Source organism: Notamacropus eugenii, chromosome 2 (assembly GCF_028372415.1).
Source record: "Notamacropus eugenii isolate mMacEug1 chromosome 2, mMacEug1.pri_v2, whole genome shotgun sequence".
Classification (NCBI taxonomy): Eukaryota; Metazoa; Chordata; class Mammalia; order Diprotodontia; family Macropodidae; genus Notamacropus; species Notamacropus eugenii.
This window is the reverse complement of record NC_092873.1, coordinates 475,046,137-475,066,363: the sequence shown is the minus strand read 5'-3', so window position 1 is coordinate 475,066,363 and position 20,227 is coordinate 475,046,137. Positions and strand designations below refer to the sequence as shown.

The window sequence follows — 20,227 nt, the reverse complement described above, 5'->3', positions numbered from 1 at the left end:
AGGTCACCAGCCTCACTGTCTCCTCCAGAGTCATCTGGGTTCAGTGGCAAGATATGAATCAGGTCAACTGGAGATGGCTCTGGTTGCAGACTTCTTGTCTAATTGAAAACAGAAAGGCTAAATTTTATTTGCCTAATAGAAGTATATGACCTCCAAGTAGGAAAAGTCCTCATAGGTTTTCTAGTCCAATCTAGACTCAGAAAATGAACCTCTCTACAATACCCCCAGTAACCGATAGTTGATGTGAGTCTGTTTGTTTTAGGTTTAAGTTTCCATTTGAGGAAGAGAGGAGAAAGGAGATATAGTACAGAGGAAAGCAACAGTTCTGAAGTGCTTTACAGTTAATGTTTTATTAGTCAGTAAGCATTTATTAAGCACTTGCCCCAGATACTATGCTAAAGGGTTAGGAACACAAGTACAAGCAGAGAAGAAAAACTGCCCCTGCCTTCCAGGAGTTTTCATTCTAATGGAAGAAAATGATACATAAAAGGAAACTGAAAAGTGAGTGACTGAAAGGGAGGGTGTCTGTGTGGAGACATGGCTGCGGGGGTATCTTCCAGGATGAGAAGGCTGATGAAACATGATGGAAAACAAAATCTAAGGAGTCAGGAGCCAAACCAGGAGAGGAGTGCAGAAGTGACCATGGCTGACCTGGGTACTTCCTTAAGATGAAAATTCCAAGAAGAATTCACCAATCAGAAGAAGAAGAAGAGGTCTTCTAAAGCAATCAGACCTGTTCTATTCAATAATTTCTTATGAGTGATTTAATTGAAAACAAGCTTATCATATTTGTGGATGGAATAAAATTAGGTAGAATGGTTAATTGGATAAGAGAATCAAAGAAATTATATGCTTGAAAGGGACTTCATCTAGTATGACCCCTTCCCTGAACTAGAAACCCCTCTATAATATTCCAAACAAATGCTCATCCAGTTGCTTTTTTTAAAAATGACTTAAGGGGAAATTCCAAATTGTTCCATTCCACTTTTAGAGAGGACTAATTGTATGGCACTTTCTCTCACTTTAAGCTTCAATTCGCCTCTTTGTAACTTCTATCCATTCTTCCTAGTTCACCCTATCAAATACCCATTGGCATTCTGTAGATAGATGATAGATAGATAGATAGATAGATAGATAGATAGATAGATAGATAGATGATAGATAGACAGACAGACAGACAGACAGACAGATAGATAGATAGATAGATAGATAGATGATAGATAGACAGACAGATAGATAGATAGATAGATAGATAGATGATAGATAGACAGACAGACAGATAGATAGATAGATAGATAGATAGATAGATAGATAGATAGATAGATAGATAGATAGATGTGTGGATAGATAAGTAGATAGGTAGGTGGATGGTTAGGTAGAGTATTTATTAAGCACTTACTATATGCAAGGCTCTCACTGTTCTGGCGTTAGAGATACAAATACAAACAAGCAGGACAACTTCTACCTTCAAGGAACTTACATTCTAATAACAGGTGGCTTGAAATCAGAGGAACTGACATTACCCACACAGGGGGTATGGTGAGGAGACTGCCAAGAGCTGTTATAGAGGCCTAGTAAGATATTCAGTAAGATAAAACAGAAACTCATCTATCAGAGCCAAGAGACAAAGTCCAAAGTCCTGGTGGGGAGCAGGGGGAGATGGTGGTTCAAGTAAAGGAAACGTGATAAGGAGACAGTCAGGAAGTAGTATATATTTTTCCAGGTTCAGCTTTTCAACTAATTGTGGACAATCCTAACTCATGGTATCTTTCCTTTTTCTCACAAGATAAGACCTCATATATTTCAATCTACTCCGTTATGTCTCTGTTCATGTGACTCCTTAGAATTCCCTCCATTGTATCTGTAGGGAGTGTTAGAGAGATTCCAGTAGGTTACTTCATGGATACTTATCCAGTTGAGTGTGTGATACTTTCCCATTTTGTCTTTTGCTATAGGGACAGAGAGCACAGTAATCAGCAATGTTGTCAACTTCAGAAATCCTGCCTAATAGCATGTTTGTCTTTGAAATTCATCAGGTATATTTTATTAAGTCATTCAACTATGATCGGAGACTTCCATAAACAATCTCTCATCTCCTCTGGACCAGACAAAGTCACAGGAATGTTACTAAGCCCAGCTCAATATCGAAAAAATACAAGATATATGGGGCTGTAGGCTAATTAGGTGGTGCAGTGGATAGAGCACTGGGCTGGAGTCAGGAAGAGAGAGTTCAAATCCTGCCTCAGACACTTACTAGCTGTGTGACCTAGACAAATCATTTAACGCCTATTTGTTTTAGTTTCTTCATATTAAAATAAGCTGGAGGAGGAAATAGCAATCCCAAATGGAGCCACAAAGAAGCAGAATGACTAAAAAATAACTCAACAATGGGGCTGCCTCCAAAGGAAAAGATGAGTGCAGAAAAATACATCCTTTGGGGACAGAGGCATAATTCCTTGAGAGCTAAGGGAAGAGTTACACAAGGATTTCAAAATTATGATTTAAGAAAGAAATTTTATTCCATTTCTTCTTTGTTGTTGTCCTTCAGTCTCAAAGAAGACCATGACATCAGGTCAGTGATGCCATGACATGCAAGTGAATTGCATTTAAGTGAGGTAGGGCTGTACCAAGTTACCAGCCTCACTTTCTCCTCTGGAACCATCTGGGTCCAATGATCAGATACAGACCAGCAGGACTGGATGTGGCCCTGCATCCATTCCCTTTCTACTGCTCAGGCAAACCCCAGGAGTTCTAATGCTCCCAGACTTAAACTGGAGGCTCCAAAATTATATTTAATCCTAAGAACAGACAAATGGTGAGTGCTACCAGGCTGCAGGGAACACAAAAAGCCTCCAAGGCAAACAGTGATGAAATGCCAACCTTGTGTAGCATTGATAATATATATGTAAGATCTGTCCCATGAAGAGCTCAAATTCCAAAACAAAGATAAGAAATCCTTATTGGTTGGAGATCATTTAACAATTCAGTTAAATTCCTGGTTATCACAAATGCCATTTTTATTTCTTGTGGAACACTCAGGATTAAGTGAAATATTATCATCATGAAAGCTGAATCTTGTGATAATCACCTCCTTGTTTTACTGAATAAAGAAGCCTCCTTACTTCTCCCTTGACCCAAGAGACCATGGTCAAACAGACTACAATCACTGGAGCTGCAGTGAATGGCCTAACTGTATTAAATGCTGCTGAGAAAAGGGACTGGACTTAGCTCTTCTCAGCACTGAAAGAATCTAAGAAAATTCCAAAAGATTCATGATGGAAAATACTATCTACATCCCAAAAAAGAACTATGGAGTCAGAATGCAGATGGAAGCATACTATTTGCTCTCTTTTTTTTTGCTCTGTTCCTTCTTTCTCTTGGCTCCTTCCATCCTTCTTTACAACATGAGTAATATGAAAATATGTTCAGTATGAATAGTTATGTTGAGCCTACATCACATGGCATGCTATCTTAAGGAGAAGAAAGGGCAAGAAAATTTAGAACTCAAAATCTTATGAAAGTGAATAGTGAAAAATAAAAATTAATTAATTAATAGGAAAAAAAGAAAACTACAAGTTAAAAGAAAAGAGGCTGAGGTTCACCTGTTTCTAAAAAAGTGATGACATTGAGGGACTGTGGAATTTTACTGTGAGTATATGACCTCCCCACAAACATTAGGCATTATAGCCAAAGGAGCTATTGGGATCTCAACAATGCATTGACTGAAGTTTCATGCCTAGAAGGAGTAAGGTGACAGATCCACTATTTTATGCCCTAGATAGACCAAATTTAAAGTACTATGGCCAATTTTTGACACGGTGTTAGAGAGAATATTGACTAAGTTGATAAAAGACATGGAACCGTGAAATAAGATGATCAAAAGAACCTGAAAAAAGAGAAGATTTATACGAAACATTCAAGTTGTCTTCAAAACTTTGGAGATCATTATGTGGAAGAGAGATTAGCCTTCTTCTGTTTGGTATCTGAGCTAAGAACAAAGGGACGAATCTATTTAAAAGACCAATTGCAGCTCAATATGAGGAAAAGCTTCCTAATAGCACCAGCTTCCTAGACGTGGAATGGGCTGTCAGAGGAAGCAATGAATCCCTTATCCCTAGTGACCTTCAATCAAAGGCTAGATGATGCTGTAGAGAGAATCCATCCATCAGATTTAGATAGGATAAGATGACCTTTAAGGCCCTTTCATCTCTAGGAGTTTGGGATTCCATGAAAAAATTGCCATCAATAATTTTGCTTCTTTAGTTCATAAATAGTCTTAGTGAATCATCTTCAATGATTTAATGGAAGAAATCCAGTTGGCTTTCTCTTGCTATGGGGAGGAAAAAATCACATATAATAACCCAGATTCAATCAACTGATTTATCTTAAGTGGGACATGAACTCCAAGGGATGTCACAATCTCAAGATCAAGCTCCAGGACACAAAATGTTAACAGGAACCACATTGGATGCTCATAGACCTAATCTATCAGGTTTTTATACTGACTAATTGAAAAACTATTTAAAGTTTAGGGGTCACGGTTGTAGGTCAGAACCCATGGGCAAAAAGCATCAGTTACAGGCTGGGGAAGTCAAGCTACATGGGAACAGATCATAGTGCCAGGTCCATGGCAGAGTTCAGAGACTAGCCAGGTCATAGAGCAAGATTCCTGTAAACAAAAAAGTCAGTTAAATACAAAGGCAGCCAGTCAGTTATTCAGTCAGCATAGCAGGACCTGAGCAAGACAACCCAGAGCCAGCCAGGGTCTGAAGCAAGGTTTCCGTAAGTAATTTAGAGAAGTAGCAAAGTAGCAACTGCCCGCTGTCAATGGACATGTCAAGCAAAATCCCCGCTTTGATGTTATAACCCCAGTACCTCAGGGACACAGAGAAAGGCATGATGGGAGTAAAGTTCTACAGACCAGACATCCTCAGTTTGTGCCAAGAATAAAGTAAGGGCCATCTTAAAAGTATAGGGTGTTTTTCTCTATCCCATAAGCCTGAGTTGTGTGACTCTGGGAGAAAAATCTATGGCTGAGAGGTCACTGAATTGTTCTCCAAGAGGTTAAGGGATCTGGTGAAATGTTTAAATGCCCCATGTCCCTCTGCTTCTATCTCTGCCTCCAGAAGACAGGCATTTATTCCTAATATTTGTTCTTTCATTCTGCTTATAATTCCTCTTTTAATCCATGTCTTTGAAAGCTTTTCTCCTTGAAATAACATCATAATGTTTTATAACTGCTCTATGTTACATGCAAGGCAAATAGCTGCAAGCATACAAAGCTTAATGAAGACAAGGTCTGCACCTCAGTCTAACAGTTAAGGAATTCTTTAACCTGGGGACTCTGAGCTATCTATATTTGCCAAGTCAAGAAACATTTAAGTGCTTACTACATGCTAGGCATGGTGCTAAGTTCTGGGGATACAAATGCAAGCAAAAATAAAAGACTAGTCCCTGCCCTCAAGGAACTTATATGCTAATGGGAGAAGACAACATATAAAAGAGAACTAGAAAGCAGAGGGCTATGAGAAGGTATATGGTGGCGGAGTCTCTGAAAAGAGACAAAGTTGGGAGAAGAATGACAGCTGGGTGGCCTGAGCCCTTACTCAACATGGAGGTTCTGGGAGAAATTCACCAATGGGAAAAAGGGGCAGCAGGGGAAAAGGGATGTTCTGGGGTAAGAAGACCACAGAGAATGGGAGAACTTCCAAAGTGACAAGGCAGTTGAGGTATAGTAATGGACAATCAGAAACAAGGTCAGGAGAGGAATTTCTGAGAGAATCTAATAGTTTTATTAATATTTTTTTGCAGGCTTTCCAAAAGACAGAATTAAACTGGATCTGGATTTTTACCCTTCAGTTTTCTTAAGCCATTATTTAACTAGAATTAGGTAGCTGAGACACAAGTATTTCAGAGAACTCAACACTCCAAAGTGAAGAGGGTAGAATAGGAGTGGAGACCAGGGGAAAGTCTAGACTGTCCAGTGGCAAAAGAAAGGTGTAGTCTGCAAAGAATCTATCTTTTTCCTTTACCTGGTGGGAAGACAGGAAACCCTCACAACGCCAAACCTTTCCTACTAGTGACACCTACTGATTACAGAAGCATATCCTAGAAGTAATTTACATTTCAGAAAGGGTCTGAATTACATCATAGATCCTCAGCAATTTTTGTGTCATGGACCTCTTTGACAATCTGATGTAGCTTATGGTCCCATTCTCAAAATAATTATTTTAAATAGAAAAGATAAAATAGCCAGAAAGACTAGGCAAAATAGGGCAGTTCTTTGTTGGAATGTATTTTGTTCCCTCTACATCTGCAGAAACTGTATGATCCGCAGTACATAAAGCAATGGCAGACTGATTTTGAATAACTTTTTGTCTTGGTGGAAGGGAAGGCTGTGTGAAGGAAGAAGCAGGAATAAAGAAATATAAATTCAATACAAATATGGGGAATGTCAAAAGTTTTAGGGCAGATTTAAGTGAAACCTTTAATAGCTATTTAAATAGATAAAAGCTATTAAAACTTTCAAAGTTTAAAACTGCCCTATGACATTTAGGACGTCTTATATGGGAGTGTTCTCTTAAACTTACTAAAGAGTCCTTGAACCACTTATTTTTTAAAAAGTTGGAATTTAGTTAATATTTGCTGGGTTGAATTTAATTGAATTAAATAAAATGAAATTAACCTTTTTTGTGCATCTGTTCTAACCATGGCTGTCTGGAACCAAGGCTTGGGAATCCCTACGTTTTCAATAAGGTGGATTAAAAGGCATTACAAGACAAGGAACTTGAAATGACCCATTAGTTGGTCATTTGACTGAATGTAGTGAATAAAGGTGTTGCTCTTTTCATTGTACCATGCTGCCTCCATAAATGGAAGAAATGTAGGTCTTGTCCTTAAGCAACTTTCAATCTATAGTATACTGTAAAACTCAGTTACCAAGCATCATTAGAGAGACTCACAATCTAGGTAAGGCAATCTAAATAACTAAGCGTGGGATCTTGAAGCCCATTAATGAACTGCAGCCATACATACTTCAGGAGGAGACACTTCCGTGAATACTCTGATGCGTGAAACACTTGAATTATTTTGAGTGTTAAATTTATAAAATTCATGCTTGCACTGTCTGAAAAAGGAGATGGATGATGATTTTAAAATGTCAGCCCTTCAAGGAGTTCCTGAGGGGATCTATGGCACGTTGAACTTCCTAACCATAGTGTTGTCCGTTAAATGTCTAACACCAGTGCACTGTGCAGAATGACTTCCCATCCCCTGAGCTACAGATGCTCTGATGTACCCATCCAGTGACATATTGTGTGAAACAGGGGCCTTGGCTCATGGTGGCTAATAGAAGACTGCTTCTTACTGCCAGTTACTCCCCATGAAAGAGCATTCCTCTTCATCTAGGAACTCTGTTATTCTGAGAGAAATGTCTTTCTGCTGTCCCGCTGCTCTTCATCATTCCCTGTCTTTTCATTTTCTCCCATGAACTGACAAGTTTCAAGGACAGCTCCTGCACAGTAAGAATTACAGACGCCCAGAAGGTTTGTAGTGCAAACAAGTCCTTGCGATTGGTCTTGGGGACAGAGGAGGCAATACTGCCGTGGAGATCAGCCATGTAGCATCTCAGCTATACCAATCTCTTTAAAAGCCCTCTGACTCAGCTTTTACTCACAAGTCTATATTTTGAGGTTGTTAGACATGATCATATTACAGAAACACAGAACCTATAAATGGTAATGGGGCCTTCAGGACTATCTGGAGCAACAAGTTATTGTCCAGCCTCTATTTGAAAGCAGCTTGTGAGAGGAATCCATTGCCACCTAAAGCAGCTCATTCCACTTTTGAATAACTCTAATAGGCAGGAAGTTTTTTTCCTTTTATCAAGCCAATATCTATGTCTTGCCAACTTTCCCCCATTGTTCCTACATCTCATCTCCAGACCAAGACCAAAAAGTTTAGTCTCTCCTATACATAATAATCCCTCAAATATTTGAGGACAGCTATCATATACATCTCTAAAACTTATCTTCTCTATGCTAAATATTTCTACTTTCTTCAACCATCCCTTTATGGCATGTTCTGCCATATTTTTTACTATCTTTGTCTCCCTCTTCTGGTCTATTTTAGCTTTTCTATGTCCTTAAAATATGACATCCAGAACTTAATGCAGCACTCCAGATGTGACCTAATGAGGACAAAGGATAACATAGTTATTTCCCCTCTCATTCTGGACTCTGTGTTTTCTAAAAGTAATGTTGAAGAATATTGGCTCTTTTGTTTGCCATATCACGTCATTGAATCATATGGATCTCGCAACAAAATGAAACCCCCAGCACTTGTTCACAGCAACTGTTGTCTAGTCTTCTCCTCCATCTTGGATCGGGGAAGTTGACTTCAGGGGCTTAACTGTCACATGTTACATTTAACCCCATTTAATATCATTCTTTCTAAACCGATGAGATTTTTTGTATTCTGGAGCGTGTCTATTATGTTATCTAGCCCTCTGACCTTCATATCAACTTCACATTTGATATCCATTTCTCCTATTCCTTTACCCATGTCGCTAGCAAAGAGATGTTTAACGGCACAGGACCAAGGACAGATTTCTGGGGTGCTACACTAGAAACATCACTCCAAGTTGAAAGTGGCATGCTAATGACTTCTCTTTGGGTCAAGGCAACCTACAAACTCCATATCCATGTTACTGAACTATCATCTAACCACTATCTCTCCATCTCTTTTGAGAGGCGCAGAATTCTAGTCATGATGGGCTCCAAGAGTATTTAAAGGTAAAGAGGCTCTTAGAACTCCAAAACTCCAAAAAATGTCCTAGTTCAATCCTAAAGTTATCACTTCCATGTCCACCTCAATCCAAACACATTTTTATAAGATGAATTAGAACTTTCTTAGGAATGTAAGTAATGTACAGATATGCAGTGTTTCTTCTTTCTTTCATCTTCCATGTATAACTGATATCATCTTGCCTGACTTCTTAATGGGGAGGGGAGGGGCAGGAAGGAGGTAATTCAATTTTTTTTAAAAAATGAATACTAAAAATTAATCAATTTTAAAAGTTCTGCAAGTAGAGACAGTGTGGCATAGCAAATAGAGGACTGGATTTGAAATCAGAGGGCCTGGTTTCGAGTCCTGGCTTTGCCACTAACTGCTTGTATGAGCTTGGGCAAGGACCCAAAAGATGGTGAACTAACTGTGCCTGGGCAGGGGGAAGGGAAATTTCACCTCCCATCTCCCTGGCACCTGCCACCATGCTATTTTATTTGGTCATGCAAATGATTAGAGGTTTTTAGCAGAAAATATCTCAACCCATTCTTAGACTTTAAATGCTTAAGTAGTGAAGCTTTCTAGCTTGGGTCATGGCATTGAATGTGAAAGCCTAGTGGGTCATTTTTGGAAAGCGCCACTGATGCTGTGAGATGAACTTAACACCAGGTTTAGGCACCCAAAGCCCGATGCAATAGACCCTAGAAAAGATGTAGGACTTTGATTTCCAAAAAGACAATGAACAAAATAATCCCGAAGGTCCCTTTCAGCTCTGCCCATCTTCTGCAAGAGACCTTTTCTGGCCTCTTCTGGCACTTGTCTTCCCTTCTAAGATTATTTTCCATCTACTATATATGTATCTCATATTTACTCATTTACTTAACTGTTGTGTACCCCATTAGAATGCAATTTCTGAGGACAAAAGCTAGTGTTGTGTGTTTGCCTTTCTTTATGTCTCCAGCATTTAGCACAGGGTTTGGCTCCAGGTAAATAAACGCTTGTTTGATTGATTTAAGGAAAAGCATTCAGGATATCTTACCTGTTTCTTGTGGTTACTTTCTGAGGCAAAATGAGTATTGGTGTGATGTGTGGAACCCTTCCTATGGATCTGAATCCAACAGGGATGTGGAGTTTGGGCAATAGTACATATTCGAATTTTTCAGGTTGACTCAGGCTCCTTTTTGATCCACAGTCAGCTCTTTCCACTACTGCCATAGGTTATATTCTTTGTACCTGCTTCCTAACTGGAATGTTTTTTGTGTGCCTGTACCTACTAGGTATTTCAGTGTATACAGTGCAGGACCTGGAGGAGGACTTATCTTCCTGAGTCCAAATTTGGTCTCAGACACTTATTGTCTGTGTGACCCTAGGCAAGTCATTTACCTACACTTACCTCAGTTTCCTCATCTGTAATATGAGCTGGAGAAAAAATGGCAAACTGCTTCAGGATCTTTGCCAAGGAAACCCCAAGTAGGGTCACAAGAGTCATACACAACTAAACAACAACACTTACACATAGAGTTTGTGGTTTTGCTTTGTGTTGGATGCAGTATTTCCAGTGGTAAACTAAATGTCATGGTCACATGGTCACACCCCACAATCATCACTGCCCTCCAGAAGCTTAGGAGTTACATTCCACACAGTTACTCCCTACCTCAAGTAGATGAATTGTTCAACTTTTTCTGGTGCTTGGTAACTTAGGTTTTTCTACTTATTCATTTTTTACAAACATTTATTATCTCTTCTGTCGATTCTCACACACATCAACAAGTAATAAAAAGGAAAAAGAAAACCCTCATAACAATATCTGTAGTTCAGAAGAACTCATTCCTACACTGGTCATGTTCAAAAATGCACATCACACTCTGCCTTTGAAGGTCCTCACCTTTCTGGCATAAGGCAGGTAGCATGCTTCATCACTGATTCTCTTGAATTATGGCTTTGCATTATATTGATCACCATTTTAAAGGCTTTAAAAATTGTTTTTTTTATGAAGTTTTTTGTCACTATATAAATTCTTCTAATTCTGCTCACTTCACTGTCTTTCCAGTTCCCAATGAAGCCATCTCATCATTTCTTTTGGCACAGTCCATTATAATCATATACCATCAGTTGTTTGGCCATTCCCCAAAAAGTAGAACTCATTGGTTTCCAGTGTGGGGGTACTACAAAAGGGCTGCTGTAAATATTTTTAAATATCTGTCTCTGTCTGTCTCTCTCCCTCCCTCCCCCCCCCCCCTCCCTTCTTCTCTCTCTGTCTGGGTATAGGCCTAGAAGTGATATTGCTGGGTAAAAGGATATGAACAATTTAGTGGCTTTGGGAACAGTTTCAAATCTGGGTTTAATTTTTAAAGACCTCCAGGGACACAGCAAATTTCTTCCCAACCAATGACCAATTGTCCTTCCAGTTCAATCAGTGAACTTCTTCACACTTCATAAATGAATGACAGAGCACAGCTATGCCTTTGCACTTTGTTTGCATAGTACTACCTGGGTTTTGTGATTCTGTCATTTTTAAGTAGTATCCAACTCTTTGTGACCTCATTTGAAGTTTTCTTGGCAAAGATACTAGAATGATTTATCATTTCCTCCTCCAGCTCATTTTACAAATGAGGAAATTGAGGAAACAAGGTTAAGTGACTACACCAGATTTGTACTCAGGAAAATGAGTCTTCCTGACTCCAGGCCCAGCACTATCTCTACTATGCCACCAATACCCAGTTACCTCTGTTATATGAGTCTTACTTCTTGTGACTGTGAATAAATGAGTGAATGAATGAATAAAGTGGGGGAAAAAACTTTTATTAAGTGCAAACTTTGTGCAAATGAATGTGCTTAATGCTGAGGTTACAAAGAGAAAAGTCAGTCACTGCTGTCCAGAAGCTCATAATCTAAGACAAGGGATAACACATATGGAAGGTGTTAGAGGTGTTAGCTGCAAAGCAGATGTTAATGACTTCTTTAATGTCACTTCCACTAATAAAATCACATCTGTTTCTGATGTGGAACTATTCAACAGTGCCACAGATTTTGATGCCAAGAACTTTTTTTTCTGGATCTTAATTAATAGATATAACCATTTCAAGTTTGGTAAAATGTTTGGCCCCCTTAATTCTACTTTTCAAAAATATTTTATTTTTTCCCAATTTTGTGTAAAAACAACTTTTAAGATTTATTTTTTCAATAGAGTTCCAAATTCTCTCCTTTCTTCTCCTTTCCCCTCATTGGGAAGGCAAGAAATATGATTTATTTGATACATGTTCAGTCATGCAAAAAATATTTCCTTATTAGTCATGTTGCAAAAAAAAAAAAAAAAACACCTCCAAAAACACAGACAAAAAAACCCAAGAAAAATAAAGTTAAAAAAAAAAAAGTATGGCTATGTCAATACCCACTTAATTAGATTTCTAACTGCTGAATCGTTTTCCCCAAGTAGATTTTACCACAGAGTGTCATCATAAATCTCTTTAAATTTTCTAGTAGCATTAAATTGAATTACTTCTCTCTTTTAATGACACTTTTTTATAGTAAGTGAAAGTCAGGATCCAACCACACGATCACCCAATCCAGCTCTCTCATTTTGCAGATGAGGAAATCAAGACCCAGAAAGATTAACTACCTTGATGAAGTTCACCCCAAAAGTTGGTGGTGGGGTCATGTCTTGAAGACAGCATTCCTAATTCCCCATCCTATACCTTTTTTCCACTCTGCCTTGCTTTGAGCAATAGATATTAAAGCAACAGTGATGGAGTTTGATGATAAATTCTAAAATGATAAGGAGTCCTTTAAATGATTGTTTAAGCATTGTTTGTTTTCAGAGGTTAAAAAAGTTGGGCAAAAATGGACTGAAGCCCTGCATGTTATTTCACAAAATCACAGAATTTGAGAGCTGTAAGGAATCTCAAACCCCCTCCTGCTCCAGTTCATACTTGAACAAGAATCCCCTGCAAACATACACAAGAAAGTGGCCATCTAGCCTTAGCTAGAAGATGTGTAGCCGGAGAAAATCCATCACATCCTGAGGAAGACCATTCCACTTGTGGGCATCTCAAACTGTTAATGAAGTTTTTTCTTACTACAAACTTTAACTTGCCTCCTCTCAACTTCTATCCATTGCTTCTAAGTCTGCCCTGTAGGGCCAAACAACATAATTCTAATTCTTCTTTCACATGCCTTTAATACCTAATGACAGCTATCTTTTCTCTATGAGTTTTCTCTTCTCTGGACTAAATATTCCCAATTCCTTCAACCTATCTACATAAGAACTTGATGCTCTTTCATTGCCTAGTTGCCTTCCTCTGGAAGTTTCCAGACATCATTTTTTTACTTAAAAATTCATTTCTTTAATTAAAATAATGACAGATAGAATATTCTTATAAGACTAAATTACATTATAATTCCCACATCTTACTTACTTACATACTTACTATAAAAAATGTCTTGTCAGTCAAGTTAGTTATGAACACAAGTATAAATAATAACTTTTAAATTACATATTTCAAAAGTAGACATTTAGGAAACCTTGTAAATGTACTCATTTAAATGTTATTATACAAAACATTATTTTTTATAAGACATGATCACAGTAAGGTAACCAGAATATTAAACTACCTGTACATAGGAAATTATTCCTCAGTGGTAAAAGTAGTTATACAGGAGGAAATCAACCAACAAAATGTAATGAGACTGCATTAAAAATATTAAAACTGAACAAAGAACTACATCATACCACCCATTTTACATATCTTTTCCAAGCATCCCATTCCCTACTTTGCCCCACTGTAGAAATATGATTAAGCAAAAATGAAATGTTTCCAACTTTTAGTCTTTATTGTTTAATGTGGAATCTATTGAGAATTGTGCTTGCCACAGCTTATCAGCAGAACTTTTTTGGGTCATACATTGTACCTTTAACCTACTCAAACCTTAAAAGGTTTCAGAGTTTCATTGATAAGTTCACTTACCAATGTTTACCTCAAAAATGTGGCACCAAGGAGTGAACACAAAATTTTGGAAATGGCCTGAGCCACCTGAGTATAACTCCTTATTCCTGAAAACTATACCACCACCACCTATCCACCTCCCAACATTGCCTACAATCTCACTAACTTTCTTGGCTGCCTTCATATTGCTGATTCACACTGAGCTATAGTAGTCCTCTAAAATCCCAATATCTTTTTCAGATCATATGATATTTAGTCATGCTTTCCTCCATTTTGTTTTGATGCAGTTGAATTTTTGAACCCACATACAAAACTTTGCATTTAATATTTCATCTTACTCTATTTGACCGAATGTCTTAGGCTATTAAAATCTTTTTGAATCCCAACTCTGTCATCCATTGTTTTAGGCTTAATCATGCAAATTTAATTTTAATTTTAATTTAATTTAATTAATCTGCAAATTTGATAAGCATACTGTATTTATCCAAGTTACTGATAGAAGTATGAAATAGCAAGAGGTGGTAGACAGTATCAATCCCTAGATCACCCCACTAAAGATCTCTTTCTAATGAAAAGAGATGTAAACCAAGTCTTTGAGTCCTTAATCAACACAATTGTACTATTATAGATTCTCTATATAACTGACTCTCTACAAACGTACTCTCTCTATGTCCACTCTTCTTTCTGATATGAGTTTTTGGTGAAAATACATTACATCCTTATAGGAGGAATGTTTTAAAGCCACCATTCTTTCATGACATTTCAATGGCATTTCAGTGAATGCCTCTGCTTTGATCTAATTTAATCCTCTGGCTGACTACAGAATGTAAACACATTCTGGGAAGATAGCAGAGTAGGTCAGAAATGTGCAGGCTCTCCAAATTTCCTTCACAAACAGAAAGAAAATCACCAAGAAATGAATGTTGAGCAGCAAAAATAAAAAGGTAAAGCAGCTGTCCTCCTAAGATAATGTGAGAGGGTCTCAGAAAAGACAGGATCTCCAAGGGCTAAGGTTTGGTATGAGTGAAGTGTGGACACCTACAGGCTCATTCTGCTGAATCCACAAACAGTAGACCCTGAGGCCAGCTCCATTGAGAAGCAAGATAAGGACTCAAGAGATTTCACCTCAGTTTTTACTTTACTTACAGCCTCAGGAAGTTTCACAACCTTGAGATATTGATCCTGTTTCAGTAGTTGGAAATCATAATGTGACCTAAGGGTTTAAGAGGTGAAAGGGGAGGAACGTGAGGAGGAAGGAAGAGACAGAGACAGAGACAAAGACAAGCTCAGACAGAGAAAGTCAGAGAACGTCAGATAGGGAGAGACGGAGAGAGTTTATTTTACTACACCCAAAGGTCTCATTATAAAACGGAGTTTCATGACTCAGGAAATAGTATCATCTGTCACTCACACAAATGAGGAAGTATGATGATCAAAAAGGTTGTGTGGAAATTCTTCTCGTAAACCAGTTTTACTTACAAGAACTTTTCCTTCTGTTGGATTTCCAGTTTCAACTAAGAAGTGCCTCAATTTTTAGTATTTTATTTTAACTAAGAATAAGTTGTCTTCAGGATTTTTTTTAGGAAAGTGATAACACATGGACCGCAGCCAATAATCCACATTGTGCTAACAAGGTAAGCTTATTGAGGCAGTTTCCTTTACCATAGGCAAAAGTTTTTATTGTTTGATTATATAGCAGTTTGCTTTCCTGACATCTCCTCTCCTGTTTGAAATGCAAACAGAGGTTGTGATAACGGTTCCTCAGTTTTAACTTCTGCACATCAAGGTTATGGCAAGAAACGGAGGAAAAGAATAAGAAGGGAACTTGTGATAGGAAATCATTGTGAAAAAAGTTCATCTGGAAAGAATGTCTGGGTGAAATCCCAGAATCATTTTCTGTGATGCTGAAGTCCCTCTTGGGTCCTGTCTCTCTCCGTGGAGTTCTTATGGTGATTCCACTTGTGATCAGTTTCACTGCTGGACTTAGTTGGGCTCTGAGGGTCTGCTTCTCTCTGTGCCTCAACTCTCCCTGAATCCATGATAGGCTCTCTTCTCTGATGCCAGGAACCACAGTCCTTGAAGTTGTTGCCTTGCTGCCTCTGTATTTGCAGTTACCTGGAGAGAGTGTGTCCCTGTTACCTACAATTCCTACCCATGCACCTCAATGTCATTGTATTGTGTGCCCACTTTTCAGGTGGAGTTTGTGGACCTCAAGCTACTGGTGCTGATGAGTTCAGCTTTTTATAGAAGCCTCCAGGAGAGTTACCTTCTATTAGCAAAAGACATTGTCTCAGTTCAGAGAAAGTTTCCTCACACCTGGTCAAGAGATGACAGAGTTGTACTCCATTAACATACTATTGCTTCATTACTTCTGTTATCTGCTTCCCACTTTCTTTTATTATTTCTCTTATTAGGAGGATAAAGGATTTTCCACTCACATTGCCATAAGAGCTCCTTTCTTTTCTTGGGCAAAGACGTCTTACTTAACCTTGACTTAGGAGACCATGGCCAAACGAGTCGCAATTATTGGAGCTGGTGTGAGTGGCCTGACTTCCATCAAATGCTGTTTAGAAGAGGGACTGGAGCCCACCTGTTTTGAAAGAAGTGATGATATTGGGGGTTTGTGGAAATTTACTGTGAGTATATGATTTCCCTGTTGCTCCTCCCTGTAGTTTCATAGGTTAATACATCTCTGATAATGTAGGGTTAAGTCCACCCTGAACTCTATAAGTGAATGATCCTAGTCTGTTCTTGTCTTGTAAAAACAAATCTGACTCCTAAATCTGCCACTTACTAGTTAAGGGACCTTGGAGAAGGGGCCTGACCTTTCCAGGGCTCAGTTTCCTTATCTTAAAATGGAGGGACTGGACAATATAATCTCGAAGGTGTCTTCTATCTCTAACAGTCTTTGTTTTGGAGATTCGGTACAAAGGTAAGCTAAGCATGAATCAACAAGTAGAGGGATGTGTGGTATGCAAAAAAAAAAAAAAAAAGCTAAGGAGATCTCATGAAGTAATAACAGAAGCATACTATCTCAAAGAAGAGATGTAATAGTTAATATTTAATAGTAATTAATCTGCCATCTGCCAGTCATTTTCTGTAGTTGCTCTTCAGTGGACAGGCCTAATCTGGAATATTAGCTGCAAACTTCTGCCTGATAGACAGCCTAGTCATCAGACTTTCCTTGAATCAGTGCCTCATCAGACATGGGATGTGGTATTGAGTTAACTGGGATCTTAGAGACAGAGTAGTGGTAATAATAATTATTATTATATATCAATACTAACAGTAGCTAGCATTTATGTAGAGCTTTGGGCAAGTAGGTGGCATATTAGATAACATACTGGGTCTGGAGTCAGGAAGACTCATCTAATCTGGCCTCAGATATTTTCTAGCTATGTGACCCTGGACAAATCACTTAATCCTGTTTGCTTTAGTTCTCTTCTATAAAATGAGCTGGAGAAGGCAGTGGCAAACCACTCCAGTATCTTTGCCAAGAAAACCCTTGATGGGGTCAGGAAGAGTTGGATACGACTGAAACTGATGAGGTTTGGGGTTGTTGGGAACCCCAAAATATCAGGGTACAGGACAAGTCTACCTGGAAAGAATTCAAATACTCAAGCCTTCTTTCAGTCAAAGTAGCAAGATTTAGTATAGCATCAGTAGAAAGAAATAGGGTTACTAGAGAATCTGTTCCTTGATGGGGGCAAGATTGATACTTACATACAAAAAAAGATGGTAAGGAGATCTAGATAAGAGTCAAGAGTGGGTAAATAGTCTGCAGTGGCCCAGGTGGGACAGTGAAAGGAGTTAAGTGATCTGAGGTAGAGGACTGTGAAAGGACTACTACTAAGTAGTCTGGAGTGGGCCGAGAGCCACTGTGAAAGGACTGTTGAGTATCTAGGTGGGCTTGGATGAGTAAGATGCCTTTGGTGAGATGCCAGTGATCTGGGCTGCTGAAATGTATGAGAAAATTCAGGGACCAGGTCCCATCACACCATCAAAATAACTGAACAACAATAATAATTATATATTAATAGTAATAATAGCTAGCATTTATGTGTGCTTTAAGATTTGCAAAGTGCTTTACAAATATTATCTTATTTGATCCTCACAACTCTGGGAGATAGGTACTACTATTATTCCCCATTTTACAGATGAAGAAACTGAGGCAGACAGTGATTAAACAATTCGCCCAGAGCCATAACTAGTCCATTTCTGAGACAGGATTTGAACTCAGGGCTTCCTGATTCCATGTTCAATGTTCTGTACTATGTCATCTCATGTAATACAAATCTAGATAGTGCTTCAAGACTTATGAAGAATTTGACTTATTACAACTGTATGATATAAGAAGAAACTCACACAAAATAGAGAGTGAATATCCCTTCCTGGAAACCTTTCCCTACTTCCTAGAGGCAATACTGAATTCTGCTTCTTCTCCTCTCCTACTCTCCCACTCCTTCAGGAAACCTCTGGACATGGAAAGACCCAAGTCTACAAATCTGTAGTGACCAATGTGTCCAAGGAGATGAGTTGTTACAGTGACTTCCCCTTCCAAGAAGATTATCCCAACTACATGAGCCAAGAAAAGATGCTGGAATATCTTCGCTCCTATGCTAAGCATTTCAACCTTCTGAAATACATTCACTTAAAGGTAAGAAACCTTAAATGCTTGAGAACTGGATGAGCAGATGTTCCTACAGTCATCAGAGCAGCCAGAACATGGAAAGAAGACTAAGTAAGCTCCTGCCTGAATTTCTCTCCATATGATTAAGATGCAAGATGGACAAAAAGGAGGACTAATCTCTCAGATCTCCAGTAGCATTCACACTTAAACTAATCATTCATGACCTCCCCTTATTAGTCCTTTCTTTTCATCTTGAATCAAGAGTAGATTTCAAATGAAGATACTTTCCAATATATCATCTCCTTCTAGATTTTTTTAGTTTGTTTTGCTAGGTAGTGTAGAGAACAGAGCAGAGCACTGAATTTGGAGTCAGAGGATGTGGTTTTGAATCCCAACTTGACTACCTTCTGCCCCTGTGACTTTTTGCAAGTCACTTGACCTTTCTAGACCTCAGTTTCCTTAGCCATGAAATGAAGGGCTTGGAGGAGACATCCTTTAATATTCCTTAAAGCTCAAAATCGATGGTCCTGTGTATAATTCTTTTCAATAGATATAAGGTATCTTTGGCAGTAAGGAAGAAGAGAAGCTTGTGCTAGGAAAATTGCAAAAGATCTTTCCCTTTCCTAGTCTAGTCTTTCTGAGTAACCTTCAGACTTCCAGTCAGAATAAACTCCAGGATACGGAAGAATTAAAATCAGGGTTCCTGGAATCAGGTAAATTGAGCAACCTTGGACATTTATTTACCTCATCCACTAAGTCACCAGAGTGTGCTAATGAGCAGGAAGGGATTTGTCTTCATTCCTTTTCCTCCGGTATAATGTTCATGGGAGAAGGCACAGCCACTAAAATGCTGAAGATGTGGCAGCTAGATGGCACAGTGGATAAAGCACTGGTTCTGAAGTCAGGAGAACCTGAATTCTAATCCAACTTCAGACCCTTACTAGGTGTGTGACTTAAACCTGATTGCCTCCAAAAAAAGAAAATAATAAATACTGAAAACTTCTTTATGAAAGCATACTTGTAAGCAATGGTGTGCTGGTAAATATTTAACAATTGACTCTCCCTCCAAAAAATAGAAGCAGGATATACTTTTACATTTAAGATGCATTATAGATATTTTCTGTATTACTTTCTTAAGTCTAGATAATCAACAAAACAATCTCAAGTCCTAATTTGTAGCATTTGCCAATTTCTAGGGTGTAAATGTTAACAATTTACAATCTGGAGAGTCAGACTTCAGCACTGCCTTGCCAATAAATTCTGCATTTTCTTAAACTGAATTCTTTAAGGATGAGATATTTCCATGTATCTCCCTCTTGCCATTGCTGCCCCAGTCCATCTTCCCTCTCTGAAATGTTCAAGAATTTCACTGTGACTGTAGAAGAGCAGCCGATCTCATATTTGGAGCTTTTTCTTCCATTAATCCCACCATGTAGTGAGTGAGTCTGGCCCTGAGCCCACGATAGGAAGAAGGTTTTTCTGTGCTTCCTTTCAGACCACTGTGCTCAGTGTGACAAAGCATCCAGACTTCTCTGCCACTGGCCAATGGGAAGTGGTGGCAGAGACAGAGGGGAAGCAAGATACTGCTGTCTTCGATGCTGTCATGATCTGCACAGGGCTCTACCTGAATCCTCACTTCCCTCTAGAATCCTTCCCCGGTGAGTCGGCTAGACTGGGGTCTGAGCAGAGGCTACTGTGCCAAGCTTTTCTAGAAAAAAGAATTTCATTCACCTATGTCATAAGCAATGCCAGAGGCATCGAACACCTGCTATCAGGGCACATGTGCCCAAATGCTGCCTGACCCAGATTAAAATGTAAAATTGGGAAATATCTGACAAAATAAATACAAATAATAGAACATATGTAACAT

At 38.6% G+C, this 20,227-nt stretch overlaps 1 protein-coding gene across 3 annotated transcripts in view; it reads left to right on the top strand.

Moving 5' to 3' along the window:
- Window positions 1-20,227, top strand: part of LOC140529754 (dimethylaniline monooxygenase [N-oxide-forming] 4-like) — a 38,777-nt gene that overhangs the window by 2,620 nt on the left and 15,930 nt on the right. The window contains exons 2-5 of one of the 3 annotated variants that reach the window (XM_072648650.1): window positions 1,956-4,782; window positions 16,142-16,363; window positions 18,196-18,384; window positions 19,853-20,015. In XM_072648650.1, the coding sequence (XP_072504751.1) occupies window positions 16,232-16,363; window positions 18,196-18,384; window positions 19,853-20,015 (484 nt within the window). In that variant the 5' untranslated portion in view covers window positions 1,956-4,782; window positions 16,142-16,231. Of the gene's footprint in view, window positions 1-1,955; window positions 4,783-14,472; window positions 15,362-16,141; window positions 16,364-18,195; window positions 18,385-19,852; window positions 20,016-20,227 lie in introns of those variants that run through there. The other 2 variants (XM_072648651.1, XM_072648649.1) reach the window with 2 other exon arrangements.